Source organism: Vigna angularis, chromosome 6, assembly GCF_016808095.1.
Source record: "Vigna angularis cultivar LongXiaoDou No.4 chromosome 6, ASM1680809v1, whole genome shotgun sequence".
NCBI lineage: Eukaryota > Viridiplantae > Streptophyta > Magnoliopsida > Fabales > Fabaceae > Vigna > Vigna angularis.
This window is the reverse complement of record NC_068975.1, coordinates 29,165,245-29,184,763: the sequence shown is the minus strand read 5'-3', so window position 1 is coordinate 29,184,763 and position 19,519 is coordinate 29,165,245. Positions and strand designations below refer to the sequence as shown.

The window sequence follows — 19,519 nt, the reverse complement described above, 5'->3', positions numbered from 1 at the left end:
ATTATTCTCATCCTATTATTTTTAAGAGCTACTTCATTTTCTAACTTATTAAAATCTTGATTCATTTTATTTATTAATTTATTTGAAAATAAACGACAATGAACTATGGTTTTTATAGAGCGCAAGATTGTACCCTTCAAAAAAAAACTTCAGTTTTTTATTTTCAATTTTTTTTTGAAAGAAGTACATTTGATGATAACACTAATTAAAAAAATACATTTTCAATAAGTATTTCAACAAATTATTATTAGCTAAATAGTTAAAAGGTAAATTCTGCTTTTATTTCAATATCACTTTCAATATAAAAAGTGAATTTTATGATAATAAGATACATCCAAAAGAAGTTAATCAAGAAGCCCCTGGCTTCAACATGCAGAAGAGACAAAGGTTACCCACATACATATATAGTAGCACTTTACTTCAAGTTTTATTCATAGCACTTCTTCATGTGAACTTCTTTCAAAGTAGCTATGTTATCTGAAGAAAAAAAATACATGATCAATTTAAAATAGTTAAAAACTGAATATTAAATTTAATCCTATAAAATTAGTTTTTAAAATGAGAATTTTATTAATATATATTTTTAATTATTTTTATTTTTAATTTATATAAAATTTCTAACACACTCATTCACATTTATGTATATATCTTATACAATTCTTTTTTAGGATAAATTCTAACTCATCGTATTAAGAATTATATTTTATTTTAAGTCTAATTTGATCAGAAAACTAATTTTTAGTACGTATTTATATATATACTTAATTTGTTTTTATACGTAATTGATTGTATAAAAAACATTAAAACAAAAAATAAACATGACGAATAGGAGAAGTTCTAAATAACAAGAACAAAAAACAGCTACCTTAACATTCCGATTAGATCCCTTGGGTTGATAGTTTGGCACAATGATAGGTAACATGTTCTTGCGCTCATGAATTGGAACACCATTAAAACCTTTTAAAGCAGTAGGATTGTTAAAAAGGTACCAATATACAACTCCCAAGGAATCATCTTCAACACCTATTTTCTGCAACTGTGCCCATAAATCCTTAGTACCATCTTCATCCTTTTCACTATTCACCTCTTAAAAAAAGAACAGAAAAGCATTAATTAGAGTACTTCTTCTGTTATAATATAGCAGTAAGTTTTCAGAAACACAAGAAGACAAGTAAAACATGCATCAAACAAGAACAACAAAAGATAAACAAAAAGGATGACATGTACCTTGGACTGGAGAAGGGTACAGAATACAGCAAAAGAGACACGGCAGTAAGAAGAGAAAAATTAAGATGTTAGAAAACTAATGAAATTATCAAAATCTAAAAATAATCTCAACATAAAGTATAAGTCCCATGAATAATATATATTAAAACAATATGTTACCTCCACTCTGAATGTCAGCACCAGCAAAACTCTGATCACCATCACCATCTTGGAGAAAGGAGCGTAGAGTTCCTCCTACGGAGGAAACAGAGCCAGGATGTGGGTTATGGATTATTGCTCCACTTCTAATCTTGGAATTTTCGAAATTTTGTTTCCCGTTCCCTGTGCTGTTAAATGATTCCACAGTGCCCCCCACGGAATTCATCTTGCTTGGGAAAGACATGTTGCCTTATAACTTTTATGAGTTATTCATATCTTTGTTTCCATTTTTATAGATGCACATCAATGAAACAAGATTTCAATAACTTATAATTATTAATTCATTATTATATATAGAGTTAGAGTAATTCATTAAATGGCTGACCAATAAAAACACCAGTATAAAAAATTATTTTTATACAAAGTTAAAAATATTTTTTATATCAATTTTAAAACTAGTATAAAAAATGAGTATAAAAAATTTTCGTTTTTTTTATATTAATTCTTGAATTGATATAATTTTTTTTTATAGTGGTTGGGGCCAAAATCAATATAATAACAACTTCTCTTATAAGCATCAACATGTCATTCATCTCTTTATAATTCATCTTTTTCTGAAAATACAAATTAAAAAATAAGATTCAAAGCTAAAACATAAGTACATGACAATAGTCTTAAAAACTAAAAATATACATAAATCTATAAGAAGAAAATGTCCTATAGTTTTTCGGACCACTAAGAAAAATTAAAGAAAAAAATTGCTACGACATCACTTTTTATAACTGTAGATTGTAGATTATAATCAGTATAATAAAAAATATTTTTATACCAGTGAAACTTATTTTGAAAAGACCAAGTGTTGATGTGTGTCTATAAGTTAAATTTGTCTATCCTTCTTGGAAGACACAAATGAATACATCAAACACTACAAACCAAACATGAAAGAAACATTATACATCATCAACCTAGAACATAATTAAAAGAAACAATATACTATGGTTTTTTATTAATCATCAACTTTAAAATTAATGTATTTTGAATTTTTATTTTCACATCTATCCCATACACGATATCTAATAGAAATGTCGACACAATATCACTTGAATAAGTTGTTTACTTAAATAAACAAAAAAACTTTATTGTGAATTATGATAAACATAGTTAAACTTTATCATGTATTTACATTTTTTTAGGTCATGTAATATTGTAACTTCACTTCATTATCTGGTTGATCATAAATATTAAATTTGACTTCAAAAACAAAAAAAATTATACCACTTAGTAGTAAATTATATTCTTAAAAAATTAAATTTTAAATATAATTATTTGACTTTACTTAAATACATTTTTTTTATTTTTAAATTTAATTTAATTACAATCAGAAGGGAAAAAATATAACAGAATCCTCCAATCAAAAATCAACATCAATATCATCAATTATTTTGTTATTAAAGTGAAAAACAAATGAACAAACCTAGTGAGAAAGATGAAAGAGAAAATATTGAGAGGAATAAGGGGAGGTGAGTAAGGGTTTGGAAAGTTTCTTGTTTTTTTATAGTTTTGAGAATAAAAATTATTCAAATATCCTTGATCTTAAAACTTAGAATTCATAATACATGAGTATTTTTGTCTACTAAAATCCGATACACATTACTAAAATATATCAACTAAAAAAAGACTTTATGCATTATATATATATATATATATATGTATATAATTATATTGTTTTTTTTTCTAATTCATTTTTTATCTTTTTGATAATTTAATAATTTTACATTAATATGTCTTTCAAGGAAAAACTATATCAAAATTTTAATAATTTTATCTCCGCATATTAAATTAACACGTTTGCAGGATAAAAAATCCTTTAATCCTCATTGCAAACATTGTTCCAATATTCTAGTAATTTGACATAAAGATAAAGAATAATTTAAATATAAATATTTTTCTTTCAACTCTTCAAAACTATTACAAGAGTTACTTACTCTAAATCTTATTCCTTTTGGCTTCCTCAACAAGTGTGAATATTGGAAAAGTAATTTGAAATCAGGTATGTAGATGCCTCATTCATCAACATCCTATCTTTCCTTCCGATTTGAAGTTTGAGAATTTCATAAAGTAAAAATACCCTCTATCATGCTTCAAAATATATTCTATTTGGATAAAAACCACAACTTAAGTGCTTCTCATATTTTATTAAAACTTTTAAATAACCATTCTCGTATTTAACTTGCTTATCATAAACAAAATTTGGTGTTATTTAATTTATTAATTAAATTTTATATTACAAGGATGAAAAACGAAAAATATGCTCTGCAAACCGAAATTATAAAATCTGTACGTTATGAGAATCTTCTACATATTAAGTCATAATTTATTTATTAAATTATTTTGAAAATTAAATTCTCATAAAATTTTATAATTTTTTTGAATATTATATCATTTTTCAAATTTCATAACTTATTTTATCTTTTTAAATAATTTGTTTGTGTTGTCCGTTTTTAAGATTTATTCTAAAAAAATGTTTTTAAAATTAAAACATTATAAATAATCATAAAATTAATATTTAAAAAACTATTCCAAAACTCTTAATCAGTAATAAATTTAAAAATAAAACAGACACACAAATATGAGCAAAATAGTCTAATTTCACCTTTATTAAAAGTGTGCTTCGTTAAATTGATACAATGTTATAAAGTTATTTTTTTTAAACAATAATGTAAAATAAGAGTGGGATACTTAATTCAAACATTCTGATTTTTTTGGACATAACTTTGTTATAAACACAAACTACCACGTCTTGCTTAAAATTCAAACCTTCTAATTTTATAACTATATAGTTATATTAGTTTTTTTTTATATCACTAACAAACACAAGATAGGAAATGAATAATAAAGTGAAAAAAAAAGTCAAAAGGTTTTTCCACACTAACAAAAACAAACACTTTACTGTAAGAGAAGTCATATTAATATGGAAGGACGAAGACTTATAAGACCCAACAACTCCAACAAGAAAGTAGTATCTATATAAATCCATTTAAAGACAAAATCAAGAAAAAAAGTTGAATAAAAAAATTATAACAAATATGAAACAATAAAACTTTAATAAATTTTTACATTCATTTAATAGAAATATAAGAATAAAATAATCATAAAAAATAAATTATTGTATTTTTTTAAAAAATAAAAAAATGATAAATTAAATGAATGTAAAAAAAATTATTGTGAAAAAGTATCATTTTTATAAAACTCTTTACCTATCCACTAGGTGCCATTGTTATGTAACTATACTTTATTCTAGGTCTTTATTTTGTTATTTGAATTATTTTTTCTAAAGTAAAGAATGATTTAACATTATAAAATTACTTAAGATTTTAATATTGAGAAAATTATGCACTACAACAATATACAGTTTTTTGGAAGTTTATTTTTTTCGTTTTCGGTGGTTTTAATCGCCGAAAAGTATGTTACCTGAGGTTCAAAAAACCTCTGAAAAAAGTTGCGTCGCTAAATAATTACCGACGGTTTTTTAGAAACCGTCCGTATTAACGGATGTTTGTCAAAACCGCCAGTATTAGTGGGGAATTTTGCCAAAAACGCCGATATTAATGGGGTTTTTCGAAAACCGCCGATATTAGCGAGGATTTTGCCAAAACCACCGATATTAGGAGAAATTTTACCAAAACTGTCGATATTTGTGAGGGTTTCCAAAAATCGTCAGTACTTCTGAAGGTTTTCCAAAACTGCCAATAATTGTTGAATTTACATAGTTGGGATTTTCAAAACCGTCGAAAATGTAAATAATTTATTTTTTTATTATTCAAATGATTTGATTATCATAAAGAAACCAAAATTAAATAATATGAAACAAAAAATAAATGTAAACATCAAATATAAACCAAAATATTATTATATAAACTGCAATTAATGTTTCCTAAAAATTAAAAGGGTTAAATATGTTTTTCGTCCCTTAAGTATCACACGATTTTAGTTTTAGTCCCTACTCGAAACTTTGATGATTTTTAGTCCTCATAGTATTGAAACTATTAGTATTAGTCCTTAAAAATGGACGGCGTCAACTTTTAGTTGATCTGGCAAACGGCGAGACCACGTCTTCTTCTTAAGTATCTGCCACGTTGCTTCTTCGTCATCTCAGTTTGGGGGCAAAGCTGAGTTCTTTTTCGTCATCTCAGATTAACCAATGTCACGCAGAGCTGAAACCAAAAGTCCATCAAGTCCAAACGCACCCATCATGCTAACACCATCCACACAAACACACACTCCAAGCGCACGTTAGCAGTCTCCGCCATCTTCGCCACCGCGCTAGCGCCGTCGATGGAGTCTCTCTTCGACAATATCAACTTCCGCGACCTTCTCTCGGCGCAGGACCTCTCGGACCCAACCTTCCCTCTATCAGCGCCTGATCTGCACCTCCTGATCCAGCGCCTCAAGTCGCAGTTCCTCCAGATCCGCTCTCAGGTAAAGTCCTACCTCGTCTCACACTGTGAAGACTTCGCGCGCCTCTTCTCTCTCTGCAACGATGCCGTTTCGCAGACTCGCGAGGTCTCCGACGACGTTGCCGCCATTATCTGACTCCTCTCCGACCGACCGATCGATGCCGAGGTGCGCGAGGTTGTGCCGGAAATGAAGGTGAAGAAAGAGGAGCTAAAGGTGAAGAAGGAGCTCTTAGGGCTGGTTGGAACCGTTGTGGGGTTGAACAAGAGGTTAGAAAGTGTGAAGGAATCGTTGAGGAGTGGAAGGTTCGAATTTGCAGCACAAGGGTTGAAGGAGTTGAAAGTGGCGTTGAGGATTGACGAGAAGGATGATAGGGAGCCTTTGGTGAATTGGTTAATCTCAGATGACGAAAAAGAAGAACTCAGCTTTGCCCCAACTGAGATGACGAAGAAGCAACGTGGCAGATACTTAAGAAGAAGACGTGGTCTCGCTGTTTGCCATATCAACTAAAAGTTGACGTCGTCCATTTTTAAGGACTAATAATAATAGTTTCAATATTATGAGGACTAAAAACCATAAAAGTTTCGAGTAGGGAATAAAACCAAAATCGTGTGATACTTAAGGGACGAAAAACATATTTAACCCAAATTAAAATAAACATATTATGAATAATAATTATAAGTTTTGTAGTTTCTTTTTGTCTTCATCATTTGATATTTTTTCTTTCTCATTAATGTGACGTCCCAAAATATATATAGAAAGCATATATAATAAAGACGTCATCATTTCATAATATAGGAAAGCAGTCAAGAGTAATTTAAGGATTACAATCATCCTTAGAATAACGTGGAATTGAAAACTAGAGTATTAGGGTTTCTCCCTAGAAATTACATAGAATTTAAAACTTAAATGCATAAAAGTTTTTCAAAGCTAGCAAATAAAAGCTAGCGAATCTAAGCTGCAGCGCTACCGTCCCCATCAAGAACTGTTTCCAAAGTATCCTCGTTGCCATCCAAGTGGGTGATCATCGCACATACCCAAACACAAACAAGTAGGGGTGAGCTAGACATAAAAAACGTATTATTCAACCTCACACGACATGCAAAAATCACTCAAACATGGTGAAATAACATCACAGAACTTGTTACTTTATAAACCGACTCGTCCGGACTAGAATGATAGTCGAGCTATGGCGGGTCTTGCACTCATGGTGGCTTATGAAACTTAGGCTCCCCCACCCTACCACTCTCACGAGGTTAGTCCGTTATCACTCACCTTGGGCCATACTGGAAGCACTTAAGACTAGGACCACCTGCTACTCCTCACCACATGATTCAATCCTCTCTATATGAGAAGAAAGACCATTGAAGTTTCAAGATGACCCCCAAGACTGAGCTCCTACTTTCATTCTAAACCCTAGCAGGGCACCACCATGTATCCTCTCCTTGAGGATCATGGAATTTCGTCCATGAACCATACTGTCACTTTGAAACTTAACCCAAGACATGAATAATCGAATACCATCATATTATCACAGTGAATTCACTATATCTCATACATTCACATACTTCCCACATAAATCACATCATTATAGTTCATAATCATGTTCAGATGTATAAATTCAAATCCAATCATCGCAGAAATCATACAAACTGAATATATCACAAAATAAATTAACAGTACATAATCTGTTCAATAGGATTTAAGTAAAAAAACTTGTCGAGTAGACTTCCAGCAAAGAGAGGTGCGTCACAATGGATAACTTAAGTACCAAGTTTTTCCTTAGCTAAAATGTTTCTCAACTAGTTTTTAACGAATTTCTTATTTACAAATTCAAAACAACAACATATAATATTAACACCGAAATTCAATATAGATAGATATACAATAAAAATTAACCGTATTCACACAGAATTTCAAGATATGAATAGTAATAAAATAATACTAAATCATAATATAAAAACATAGAAAGGTTAGCTCCATTACCTCTATTCCAGACTTCTCTTGCTCCGAATTTGTTTTCCCGAAAACTCTTCAGAACCTATACTCTTCTTGCAACTAAAAATTTTTTCCCTAACTCTTTCTTCTCTATTTCTCAAGCTCTCACTTGATTCTTCTTCTCTTGGTGCAGAATACCCTTCCCTCCCATGGCTATTTATAGGTAAAAAAAATTTACTATTCATTAATTTTTTTTTATTATTTTAATATTATTTAAAAATAATATTTTAATCATCCACTTGATCAAATCTGATCCTAATTCCTTCCATGCTAAGGAATTCTTATCCTTTTTACTATTAAATTTTTTTTTACTATTCACTTTTTACTATTCAATTTTCTTAAAAAAATCCTAAATAAGTTATCAAAAATTTAAACGATAAGTTATCAAAAATTTGAACCTCTGCTTCTAAATTTTTGATAACTTATTTAGGATTTTTTTAAGAAAATTGAATAGTAAAAAGTGAATAGTAAAAAAAATATTAATAGTAAAAAGGATAAGAATTCCTTAGCATGGAAGGAATTAGGATCAGATTTGATCAAGTGGATGATTAAAATATTATTTTTAAATAATATTAAAATAAAAAAAAAATAATGAATAATAATTTTTTTTTACCTATAAATAGCCATGGAAGGAAAGGGTATTCTGCACCAAGAGAAGAAGAATCAAGTGAGAGCTTGAGAAATAGAGAAGAAAGAGTTAAGGAGAAATTTTTAGTTGCAAAAAGAGTAGAGGTTCTGAAGAGTTTTCAGAAAAACAAATTCAGAGCAAGAGAAGTCTAGAATAGAGGTAGGGGAGCTAACATTTCTATGCTTTTATATTATGATTTAGTATTGTTTTATTACTATTCGTGTCTTGAAATTTTGTGTGAATACTGTTAATGTTTACTGTATATCTATCTATATTGAATTTCGATGTTAATATTATATGCTGTTGTTTTGAATCTGTAAATAAGAAATTCGTTAAAAACTAGTTGAGGAACACTTTGACTAAGAAAAAACTTGGTACTTAAGTTGTCCATTGTGATGCACCTCTCTTTCCTAGAAGTCTACTCAACAAGTTTTTTTTACTTAAATCCTATTGAACAGATTATGTACTGTTAATTTATTTTGTGATATATTCAGTTTGTATGATTTCTGCGATGATTGGATTTTATTGGATTTGAATTTATGCATCTGAACATGATTGTGAACTATAATGATGTGATTTATGTGGGAAGTATGTGAATGTATGAGATATGTTGAATTCACTGTGATAATATGATGGTATCCGGTTATTCATGTCTTGGGTTAAGTTTCAAAGTGACAGTATGGTTCATGGACGAAATTCCATAATCTTCAAGGAGAGGATACATGGTGGTGCCCTGCTAGGGTTTAGAATGAAAGTAGGAGCTCAGTCTTAGGGGTCATCCTGGAACTCCAGTGGTCTTTCTTCTCATATAGAGAGGATTGAACCATGTGGTGAGGAATAACAGGTGGTCCTAGTCTTGGGTGCTTCTAGTATGGCCCAAGGTGAGTGATAACGGACTAACCTCGTGAGAGTGGTAGAGTGGGGAAGCCCAAGTTTCATAAGCCACCACGAGTGCAAGACCCGCCATAGCTCGACTATCATTCTAGTCCAGACGAGTCGGTTTATAAAGTAACAAGTTCTGTGATGTCATTTTACCATGTTTGAGTGATTTTTGCATGTCGTGTGAGGTTGAATAACATGTTTTTTATGTCTAGCTCACCCCTACTTGTTTGTGTTTGGGTATGTGCGATGATTACCCACTTGGGTAGGAGCAGATGGCAAGGAGGATACTTTGGAAATAGTTCTTGATGGGGACGGCAACGCTGTAGCTTAGATTCGCTAGCTTTTATTTGCTAGCTTTGTAGAACTTTTGTGCATTTAAAGTTTTAAATTCTATGTAATTTATAGAGAGAAACCCTAATACTCTAGTTTTTAATTCCAAGCTATTCTAAGGATGATTGTAATCCTTAAATTACTCTTGACCGTTTTCCTATATTATGAAATGATGACGTCTTTATTATATATGCTTTCTATATATATTTTGGGACGTCACATTTTGAAAAATGTTAAAATTATTAGACGAATTTAAAAATTATTGATGGTTGAAAAATGTTAAAATTTTCACATGCTTCTCTTCCTTTAATTTAACCTTTCTTCATATTCTTTACTATTTTCACATCCTTCTCTTTCACAGGTAATTATGCTCATTTTCTCTTAGCTTGTCAACCCTTTTTCATTGGCAAGTTTCTTTATCAACCTTCGTTTTCACTGAAATCACATTATTATGTGTTCTTCAGACATCATCATATACCAAAGACAAATGTAAAATTTTATAACATTTTCTTACATGACTAAATATCTTAATTAATAAAAATCATATTGATGTTCTTCCACGATAAAAATCATGCACCATATTCAAAGAAACAAAAAGCATTCTAAGCATAATAATGAGACAGCAAATAATGAGAACCAAACTGTAGAAAACATTACTCACATTAGCTCCAACTCTTTCACGTATGATAGCAGACACAGTAGGAGTTGAAAGCAATCCATTTTGACCAACCCAAACACGTCTTATACCATTTGCTGCTGACATTTTAGTTATAATCTGCAGATTCATTAAGATCATTAACGATGTGCGGAATAATGACACTAAAACAAAAACAAGTTATTGAGCATGAAAAGAATATCCACTACGTGTCCTCCCACATAAGAAAGCGTAAGTGAAGAGATATTTAACCAATGGTGTAGTGAGTTAAAGAAAGAAAATAAGTCTTTTCCAGAGTATAAAACATTGAAGCTGGAAAATAAAAATTTGCTTTCTACTCCTTGTTATCATAAGATCCGAACATGTACATTTTCATTTGTTTAATTAAAAAATATAGTATATTTCAAGGATGAAATCATAAATTATATCTAAAAGAACAAAAGTGGTGAAGTCAGATTAGTTCAAATGTCTTCCTATGTTAGATATAGAACAAATAAAATTAAACCTAAAGAAAAAGAAAAAAACTCAATTTCAAAGTGACCGCATCGGAAAAAATAGTAAGGCAACAAAGCAATATAAATGAGAAATTTTCAAACTACAAATAAAATGTTTTACACTGGTAGTAAATCAAATTTAAACTCATTATAATGGTCAAATATCTCCATCTTCAAAATTGTTGTGGTTAAGCATTCTTTAGATATTATTCAAGTCTTGTCAAAAACTAATCCTTCAAATTGAAATGTACAAATAAGTTGATTCTTCAGTCATGTTTATAAAGGAGTAAAGGTTAAAAAGAGAAATCAACATATTTATAATAACAATGCACACACATAATTTGTTTAGAAATAGGCAGAAAAGATGCTCCTAACAATAATCTCTTGGTTTTAACCTCTATATTAATGTAAAAGTAGTAAAGGTCATTCTTCACATCTCGTGCAAATACAAACACAAACCTGATAATTCCGGAACCATCAACTATGGAGAAAACAAAAACGTGATCATGGAAGGGCTTAGGCTTTCTATGGTCCTTTGGTACTTCAAATATCTAAACAAAAAGAAAGAAATGGTATATCCGAAATTATCAAATATAGTAAACAAACAACAGTATCAGAAACAGACAGAACTGCATTATATATGACATAAACTACGTAAAATAGATAGGCATAACAATAACATCAATTGGTTTTCAAACATGATAATTCAAAGGTAAACATAATTACAAAGTATGATTTATCAGCCACGTGTTTAACCCAATTCCTCACCACTTAATTTTAACCATCAAATCCCCACTACACACAAAAGCCATCAATAGTTTGAGTAATCCACCACACCATATCGATGCTCGTGAAACAGATCTTACAACAGAAAAATTAATTCAAACTACATTGAAATTCCAAATAACTAAACAATTAAACTGATCCTAAACCGCGTACAACGAATTCGTTCTGATCCAATAGCGATTCATCTCAAACACAACGCATAAACATCACATGCACCTCAATCAAAACATCATGATCCGAAGGGGATCGGAATCAAGATATTTCATTTCAAGACAAGATCCAGCACTGCAACTCTGAGAAAAACAAAACAAGAAAGAATCTACGGAGCGCAGAGAATTCAAAGGATGAAGTGATTTGGGAATGAATGAAATGGCGAGTGAGAATTGAGAAGAAGTAGAGAAGAAATGCAACCTTCTTGCGGAGACCAGAGGTTCCAGGCTTTTGGCCATCGAAGGGAGTAGTGTGTACGCGTGAAACGTTGAAGAGCACCATGACGGTTATCTGAAGAAAGGAAAAGAAAATTTAGAAGGTTGAGATCAAAGAGAAAACGTGTTCGTGAGAGAAAATTTGTTACTGAGAAAGGTGCTACGTGTATTTATACCTCTGAATAGACCATTAGTTTATTCTACTCACTCCAGAGACTTGAATACACTTAAATGTTTTAAGAACAGAATCCTTTAAAAAGAAAGGTACATCTACTATCCATCTGCTAAATGGTGAAAATGCACTTTGTAGGAGGAGAATAAACATCGACAAATGAATTTAAAGGAAGCTCCAAAGAAATGGTGAAATTTGCAGTTAATGTATCATTAGAAAAATAATCGATACCTCAACAACTGGGCTTCTGGGTGATCAGCGATCAGTGACTTTGGGGCTTCTCTCCTTTGATGATTTATTAGCCTGACTTGAAGAAGATACAGAATCAGTGTCCACAGTAGTAGGCCTTAGTTGGCGCACAACACGAGGTGACACCTTCTGAGGTACCCTCAGAGGATCACTTCTGAAATCAATATACACAAATGTAAGCAAGTGAACTTCACTGTGGGAAATGGAAACCCATATCTCTCCATTCTCGCCTCAAATACCTTGTAGCCATGTTAAACAATATCCTTACACTCATATTGCGGCAGAAATTCTTTTACGTGTTATACAACTGAGACTAGATAAGTCGAACTATTCTTCAAAGCGAAATTTAAACAAACACATAGAGGCTCAAATACAGAGCATCACCTACGAGAGAAGATTCCAACAAGTTACAACGAAGTCTTCCTAATATAACATAGAGTCATCATCTTTATAAATTCGGTTTGAAAAAGAAAAGTTCTCTAAACACTAATTTAAAGACGCGAATTGTTCTACAAGTTGGTCCAGTTTGTCATATCATATGGATAAATCAAGAACATATGGAAAACGCGAATCCCTGATAAAGGAACATAGAATAAATGCGAGAAGCTAATTGATTGAGAGAAAAAAAGGGAAAGAGAGAGGTATACGCTTTGGCTGGTGTTTCAAATCGAAACCCTAGTTCTGGTTGGGCGTGTTAAAGGAGGAGCTCCTCCGTGAAGGGATAAACAATGGAAGGGATAAGATTTCTTTTGGAACCAAGGTCGCTGGTTTTACTCCAATAGACTCATGAGCCACACCTTTATAAATAGCAGAGATCCACGAGAGTTGAGCTTGAGATAGGCAAAAGCAAAGAGTTCAGCTCGAACGCAGTAATCACTGCTTACTTTCGACAAACAATAAGACGCTTCAATGAACAACAAGACGCCTCGACGTCCCCATTACCAACAGGGACCTTCGACGAAAAATAAGACGTTCCCAAGCAGGAAAAGATCAACACGAAGCCAATTAGATGGTGCGGGGAAGGAGTTTGAGAGAAAATGACAAAGTTAGATGCAGAAAGGGTTAGGCGCGGGGAGGGAGGGAATTGGGAAAGATTACTTTAGATGCAGAACGAAATTAGGCGCGGGGGAGGCAACTGCGTTTTGGAGAAATGTTTAAGTATTACCGGCAGTTTCATTCAACCGCCGCCGGAAATTATTCGGGGTCCGAAATATAACCCCTGGTAAAATGTATTATTTTTGTAATAATAAGTATAAGTAATTGATTTTAATTCAAATACACTGAGATAGTATTATTATAATTAATCATTGCATTAAAAGTATTGTTCTTTTATTATGATTTTTTCTTTTAAAAGCATATTGTCATAATGAAAAATAAAAATGTATATAAACTAATCTTTTTTAAAGTAATGAATAATAAAAACACCATAAAATTATATATATATATATATATATTAATTTCAAATTATTATTTTTTTCAGAATGATTTGACCAAATGTAATATGTTGACTTTAGAAAAGACTGACTAAATAAATTATTTTGAAAAAATCATTATAACTTTGTTGTAATAAATAACTGAACATTGTTACATAATAAATAATTCAACTTTCCAAAATAAATCAATAGTTACAAATATTATATAAAATGATTGTGATAAATGATACGCATTAAGAATGAAAATGTATATAAATTCAAAGAAATATTACACTATTAAATATATAATAACAAGTTTACCAGGATACACTAGTACAGTTGCAAAGATTGCATTGTCAACGTCAAACAATTGATTATAAGATGTCTGATATTGACAAGTCTAACGTTTTACTGAATAATTTTTGCAAAAATATTTAATACGAAGGTGAAAATATACCTACATTAAAAGGTTATAAGACGTTGAATATCCTAAAATCAGATGTTATATATTAGTAAATTTAATAAAAATTTGTATCGAAATTGAAAATTTATTCACTTAATTTTAATGCGAGACTATTTTTTCTGCTCAAACTTTTTCTCAAACCAAGCTTGACGATCAATATATGTAATTTTTTTTTATTTGATAGTATGTTGATTAACTAATTTAGTTATGATTTTAATTTTTTTGACCGATTGTTTTCGTTTTCTCTCACTGGCGACAACACTTTATTCTGACGAACCCACATTTTTTGAAAGTTAGTTTCGGTTTTCGTTTTCAATAACTTATTTGTTGTTCTTATCTGTTATTCATATTTGTTGTTCATACTAGACTGCACGTTATATCGTAATTCATAGTTTATGTTGTATAAAATACCAAAATCTGGATTACATTTATTGTTTTTCTGCTTTTCAATAGAATTGTAAAAATGGAAGCAATATTGGACGCTAATGTTGGATTGTTCTATGTTCATTGTTAATTAACGTCGAATTTTTTTAATCTGACATCAATTTAATTTTTTTCAATATGATGTTGGTATTTTTTAAGAGATTAAAGACAAAAAAAAACACCGAGGTTAAAAACATTTATTTAGATTTTGATGAACTATTTCAATAAGGATGCGCTGGTGTAAATTCACTTGCTCGATTTTCTTAGACATATGTCTATTCAAAGTATCTTTTCATTAATTATTTTTTTAATGAAATATCCTTTATATACGTCATAGCTTTTGTCAGAAAGAAATCATAAATACCATAAATCAATAAAATAAAATGTTATTATTCTCTAATGATAGTTTAAACTTTCTTCTACTTAGTAAACTTGCTAAATCAATTATAACAGTCTATAAAGTGTTATGAATTTTATTGTTATGTGATGTGTTCCAACTTCAAAACCAATTGTTAGGATGAAACCCTTTAATTAAGGGTTAATAAAGCTCTTGTCTCATCATACCACATCAATCTATTAAGATAATATCATTAAGGATAATTATTATATTCACTTTAAACTATAAATTTTTTTCATGATTTTATTTTTAAAAATTGTTTTTCAAAAAATTGAAAAGAATTTTTTTTAATTTTCATTCATAAGATATAAGACAACGATATAAAATATATTTAGATTGCATTTTCTTAAAAATGTAAAATATTTAACTGGTCAGTTTGATCATTACATTGTATTAGAGTGGCATGTGAAAAAGAGAAAAGTACGTTCTTGTGTAGTTATTATTGTCCATTTTCTTTATCCTTCTATTCTATCTTTTTGTTTTGAAATTGTTAATAATGAAAAAGTAACTTAAGATTCATTGAAAATACGTATTCTAGAATTGTTGCTAAAAAAAGTTTTATCAACCACATTTCGTGTTATTTGTTATTAATGGCAAAAATATATATTTAACAATAAATATTATAAAATAATGTAAAACAAAAGAATTTCGTTTTTTAAATGTGATTCTGAATAATATTTCCGCATTTCAATTACTAAAATTTCGTTTTTTAACTCGATTCATAAAATTGATTTTTAAATTGTTTTTATCTCTACTAAAAAAACATTAAAAAGAATAAAACATGATGAATATAAGAAGTTCTGAATATCAAGAACAAAAAAACAGCTACCTTAACATTCCGTTTAGATGCCCTGGGTTGATAGTCTGGCACAATATTAGGTAACATCTTCTTGCGGTGATGAATTGGAACACCATTAAAAGCTTTTAAAGCAGTAGGGTTCTTCAAAAGGTGGCAGTATACAACATGCAAGAAATCATTTTCAACACCTATGATCTCCAAAAGTGCCCATAAATCCTTAGTACCATCTTCATCCTTTTCATTATTCACCTCTTAAAAAAAGAACAGAAGGCATTAATTAGAGTACGTCTTCAGATATAATATAGCAGTAAGTTTTCAGAAACACAAGAAGACAAGTAAAACATGCATCAAACAAGAACAACAAAAGATAAACAAAAAGGATGACATGTACCTTGGACTGGAGAAGCAGACAGAAATACAGCAAAAGAAGAGACACGGCAGTAAGAAGAGAAAGATGAAGATGTTAGACAACTAATGAAATTATCAAAATCTAAAAATAATCTCAACATAAAGTCTAAGTCCCATGAATAAAAAAAAATCACCAAAATAATATATATTAAAACAATATGTTACCTTAAATGATTCCACAGTGCCCCCCACGGAATTCATCTTGCTTTGGAAAGACATGCTGCTGCCTTATAACTTTTATGAGTTATTCATATCTTTGCTTCCATATTTATAGAAACACATAAATGAAACAAGATTTCAATAACTTCTAATTATTAATTCATTATTATATATAGAGTTAGAATAGTTCATTATATGATTGACCAATAGTTTTGTAAGAACACTATTGTAAAATGTTCGTTTTTTACGAGTTAAAAAATATTTTTTATATTAGTACAGAGAATAAATATAAAAAGTTTTCGTTTTTTCTATATTAGTTCTATTGATATAAAATTTCTTTTTATATTGATTAAGGTCGGTATACACTGATTGCTTGCTCCCCTGATTGCTCCCCTGATTGCTCCCCTGATTGATTCTTTAATTTGTCACAAAGTCTATGTCTGATTGTACCGACGAATAAAGCAAGGGTGAACACCCTTCATACAAAATTTCAAAAAAAAAAAAACATCAATATTCTCATACAAATAATTCTGAGACAGAATCACGTGATACTTAAATTGATACAATGTTCTTAGTTTTATAAAGGTATTTTTTGAAACAATAAATATAAAATAAGAATGGACACTTAATTTAAACATTCTCATTTTGCTTAAAATTAAAACCTTGTAATTTTATAACTATATTGTTATATTAGTTTTTTTACATCACTAACAAACACAAGAAAGGAAATGAGTGGTATATGCAAATAATTAAGTGAAAAAAAGTCAAAAAGTTTTTCTACCCTAACAAAAAAAAGACGCTTCACATAAGTCATATTAAAGCGTTACTCCATCTACTATCACACGCTTCTCCATGTATTTTTTTATTCCTCTTTTATCATTGAGTAATATTTAAACGGATGTGAATATGTATTGATTCTTAAAGGGATGTCAACATCCGCACATAAATATCAAATCTATTGAAGGACAAACGGATGTCGATATTCGTCCATGAATGTTGACATCTATTTAAGAATCGAGGATCCATGGAAGTTGACATCCGTCAAATTACATGCAGTTATTAAAACCACTAAAAGTAAATTGTCTCCTTTAAGATAATATCCACCGAAAGAAATATAATAATAGAAGGAAGAAATGATGGTACCACCGAAAGTAATTAAGAATTGGACCATGCATCGTTTTCTTCTTTGGATGTTGTGGTATTCTTCAACTATAAAAAGGCAAGGAATATGCAAGGGAATGGCACGGTGCAGAGAAGAAAACTAAGGTTGTGTTCGTTTGGAGGGAAAACACTATTCACGTGAATTACCGCGAATGGATTTCCAAAAGCAAGGTCGTTCGTTTTGATGGATTTGCACGGATTTGGTAAGATGGATATTCGCTGATTTGCGGGATTCCACTGTTCAGCTCATCTCGCAAATGTGAGAGGATTTGCGATGATTTACGACGAAAAGACGTATATACCCATCTTTGCTTCCATACATTAACCAAAAATAACCGGTTACATCAGAGTGTAACCAGTTACAGAGAAGAATGAATTTTGCTTGCACCCGCGTAACCTGTTACGCGAACGCGTAACCGGTTACGCAATATATATTTTTCAATTTTTTTTATAATTATTTTAATATTATAATTTAAAAAATGTACATTTTAATAAAATTAAGTATATTATATTTTCTAATTTATTAAAAATAAGTTGATTATTTAATTTTTATAATTTTTAAACATTAATTTTATAAATTATTCATAATTTTTTTTTCTTTATAAACATTTTTATAATTAAATATAACATTTTATATTACTTTTATAACTAGGGGCATTTTGGTAATCTTTAAATTCTACCAATTAAACTAATTTTTAAAGTCTATCACATCAATCAAATCTTACACTAATTCTCACAAACTTTACTTCCAAATCCACTCTCAATTACTCACAAATCCACTCAAAAAAACAACTAAAAAATTATCCTCAAATCCACTCAAATCCATTCAAATCATCTCTCCCAAATCTACCCAAAAGAACACAGCCTAAGTGAGAGTGTGTGGAAGAAAGAGAAAATAAGTGTTTGTGTCGTGTGCACGGTAAAGGAGAGAAATTGAGAGAAAGGTTGTGTATTGTGAGTTTGTACTGAAAGGTTGTGAGTGTTCTTTGTAGTGAGAATTTTTATTGTATTATAATACCATAAATCAATAAAATAAAATCTTATTATTCTCTGTTTCGACTGGATCCGGACGGACCCTGTTAAAACGTACAAACTTACTGTCGAAGACGGACGGGCGGGCGGCGAAGATGCATGGACCGGGCGACCACTGCCAAATCCCACGAACCGAAGCAAGCTTCACTGGCGGGCGGAACCAAGATGGACGATCGCTCTGTGCTCCAAACCGGGCGGACGTCCTCCAATCCGGACGCTCGCTCTCTGCACCAAACTGGACGGGCGTCCTTCCCTCCTGGCGGATGATCCTTCGCTTTCTGCTCCAAGCTGGGCGGGCGTCCTCCCTCCCCTTAGCGCTGCTCCACCCTCCCAGTTGGGGAGGGGCCGGGTACCTGCTAAAGGCACTCCGACGCTCAAGTCAGTAATATGACAGGGCGTTGAATAATGCATGCATGAGTTGCGTTCTAAGCAATCTGTCTAGAAATCATACCTGAGACCTTTATTTATACTGATCGTAATGGGCCTTTACCTTTTGGGGGCCTGGAAACGGCCCAATAATACCTTAATCTTCATTAAGGACTTAATGTGTCATTAGCATTTAACCGTGTAATCAGCGAAGTGCGTCGGTTGGGAATGATGGTCGGTCAGGGATGTTACCCTAGGTGGGCGTCCAGCTCTTGGGCGGACGTCAAATCCTTGGGCGGTCGTCCAATCCTTGGGCGAACGTCCAGCTCTTGGGCGAACGTCCACTCCTTGGGCGGACGTCCAGGTCTTGGGCGGACATCCAGTCCTTGGGCGAACGTCCTACTCTGGGCGAACGTCCTCTCCTTGGGCGGCGGACGTCCAGCTCTTGGGCGGACGTCCA

The 19,519-nt window shown here is 31.2% G+C and overlaps 1 protein-coding gene across 7 annotated transcripts; it reads right to left on the bottom strand.

The window, feature by feature from the left end:
* Positions 1-259: 259 nt before the first annotated feature.
* LOC108343500 (uncharacterized) lies at positions 260-16,457 on the bottom strand. Of its 7 annotated transcripts, none has more exons than XR_008250066.1 (9): positions 16,325-16,420; positions 15,964-16,184; positions 12,422-12,593; positions 12,005-12,094; positions 11,267-11,358; positions 10,320-10,433; positions 1,387-1,641; positions 866-1,086; positions 260-477 (listed from the first exon to the last, which is right to left on the bottom strand). XR_008250066.1 is itself a non-coding variant. In XM_052879420.1 (8 exons), exons 6-8 carry the CDS (start codon positions 1,607-1,609, stop codon positions 469-471), a joined length of 453 nt encoding a protein of 150 aa, XP_052735380.1. In that variant the 5' UTR covers positions 1,610-1,641; positions 10,320-10,433; positions 11,267-11,358; positions 12,005-12,094; positions 12,422-12,593; positions 12,679-12,823; the 3' UTR covers positions 260-468. The 7 variants fall into 7 exon arrangements, 2 of the variants coding, with proteins under 2 accessions (XP_052735380.1, XP_052735381.1); XR_008250068.1 differs by lacking the exons at positions 15,964-16,184; positions 16,325-16,420 and adding exons at positions 12,195-12,299; positions 13,087-13,600; XR_008250067.1 differs by lacking the exons at positions 15,964-16,184; positions 16,325-16,420 and adding exons at positions 12,679-12,823; positions 13,087-13,598.
* Between the last annotated feature and the right edge of the window lie 3,062 nt (positions 16,458-19,519).

What these genes read in the sequence shown, in the direction of transcription:
- LOC108343500 (XM_052879420.1), bottom strand. Translation starts at nt 1,609, where the DNA reads ATGTCTTTCCCAAGCAAGATGAATTCCGTGGGGGGCACTGTGGAATCA. An exon ending in TGCTGACATTCAGAGTGGAG is followed by an intron (nt 1,087 to 1,386) that starts GTAACATATTGT and finishes TCTTTTTTTAAG; the next exon opens with AGGTGAATAGTGAAAAGGAT.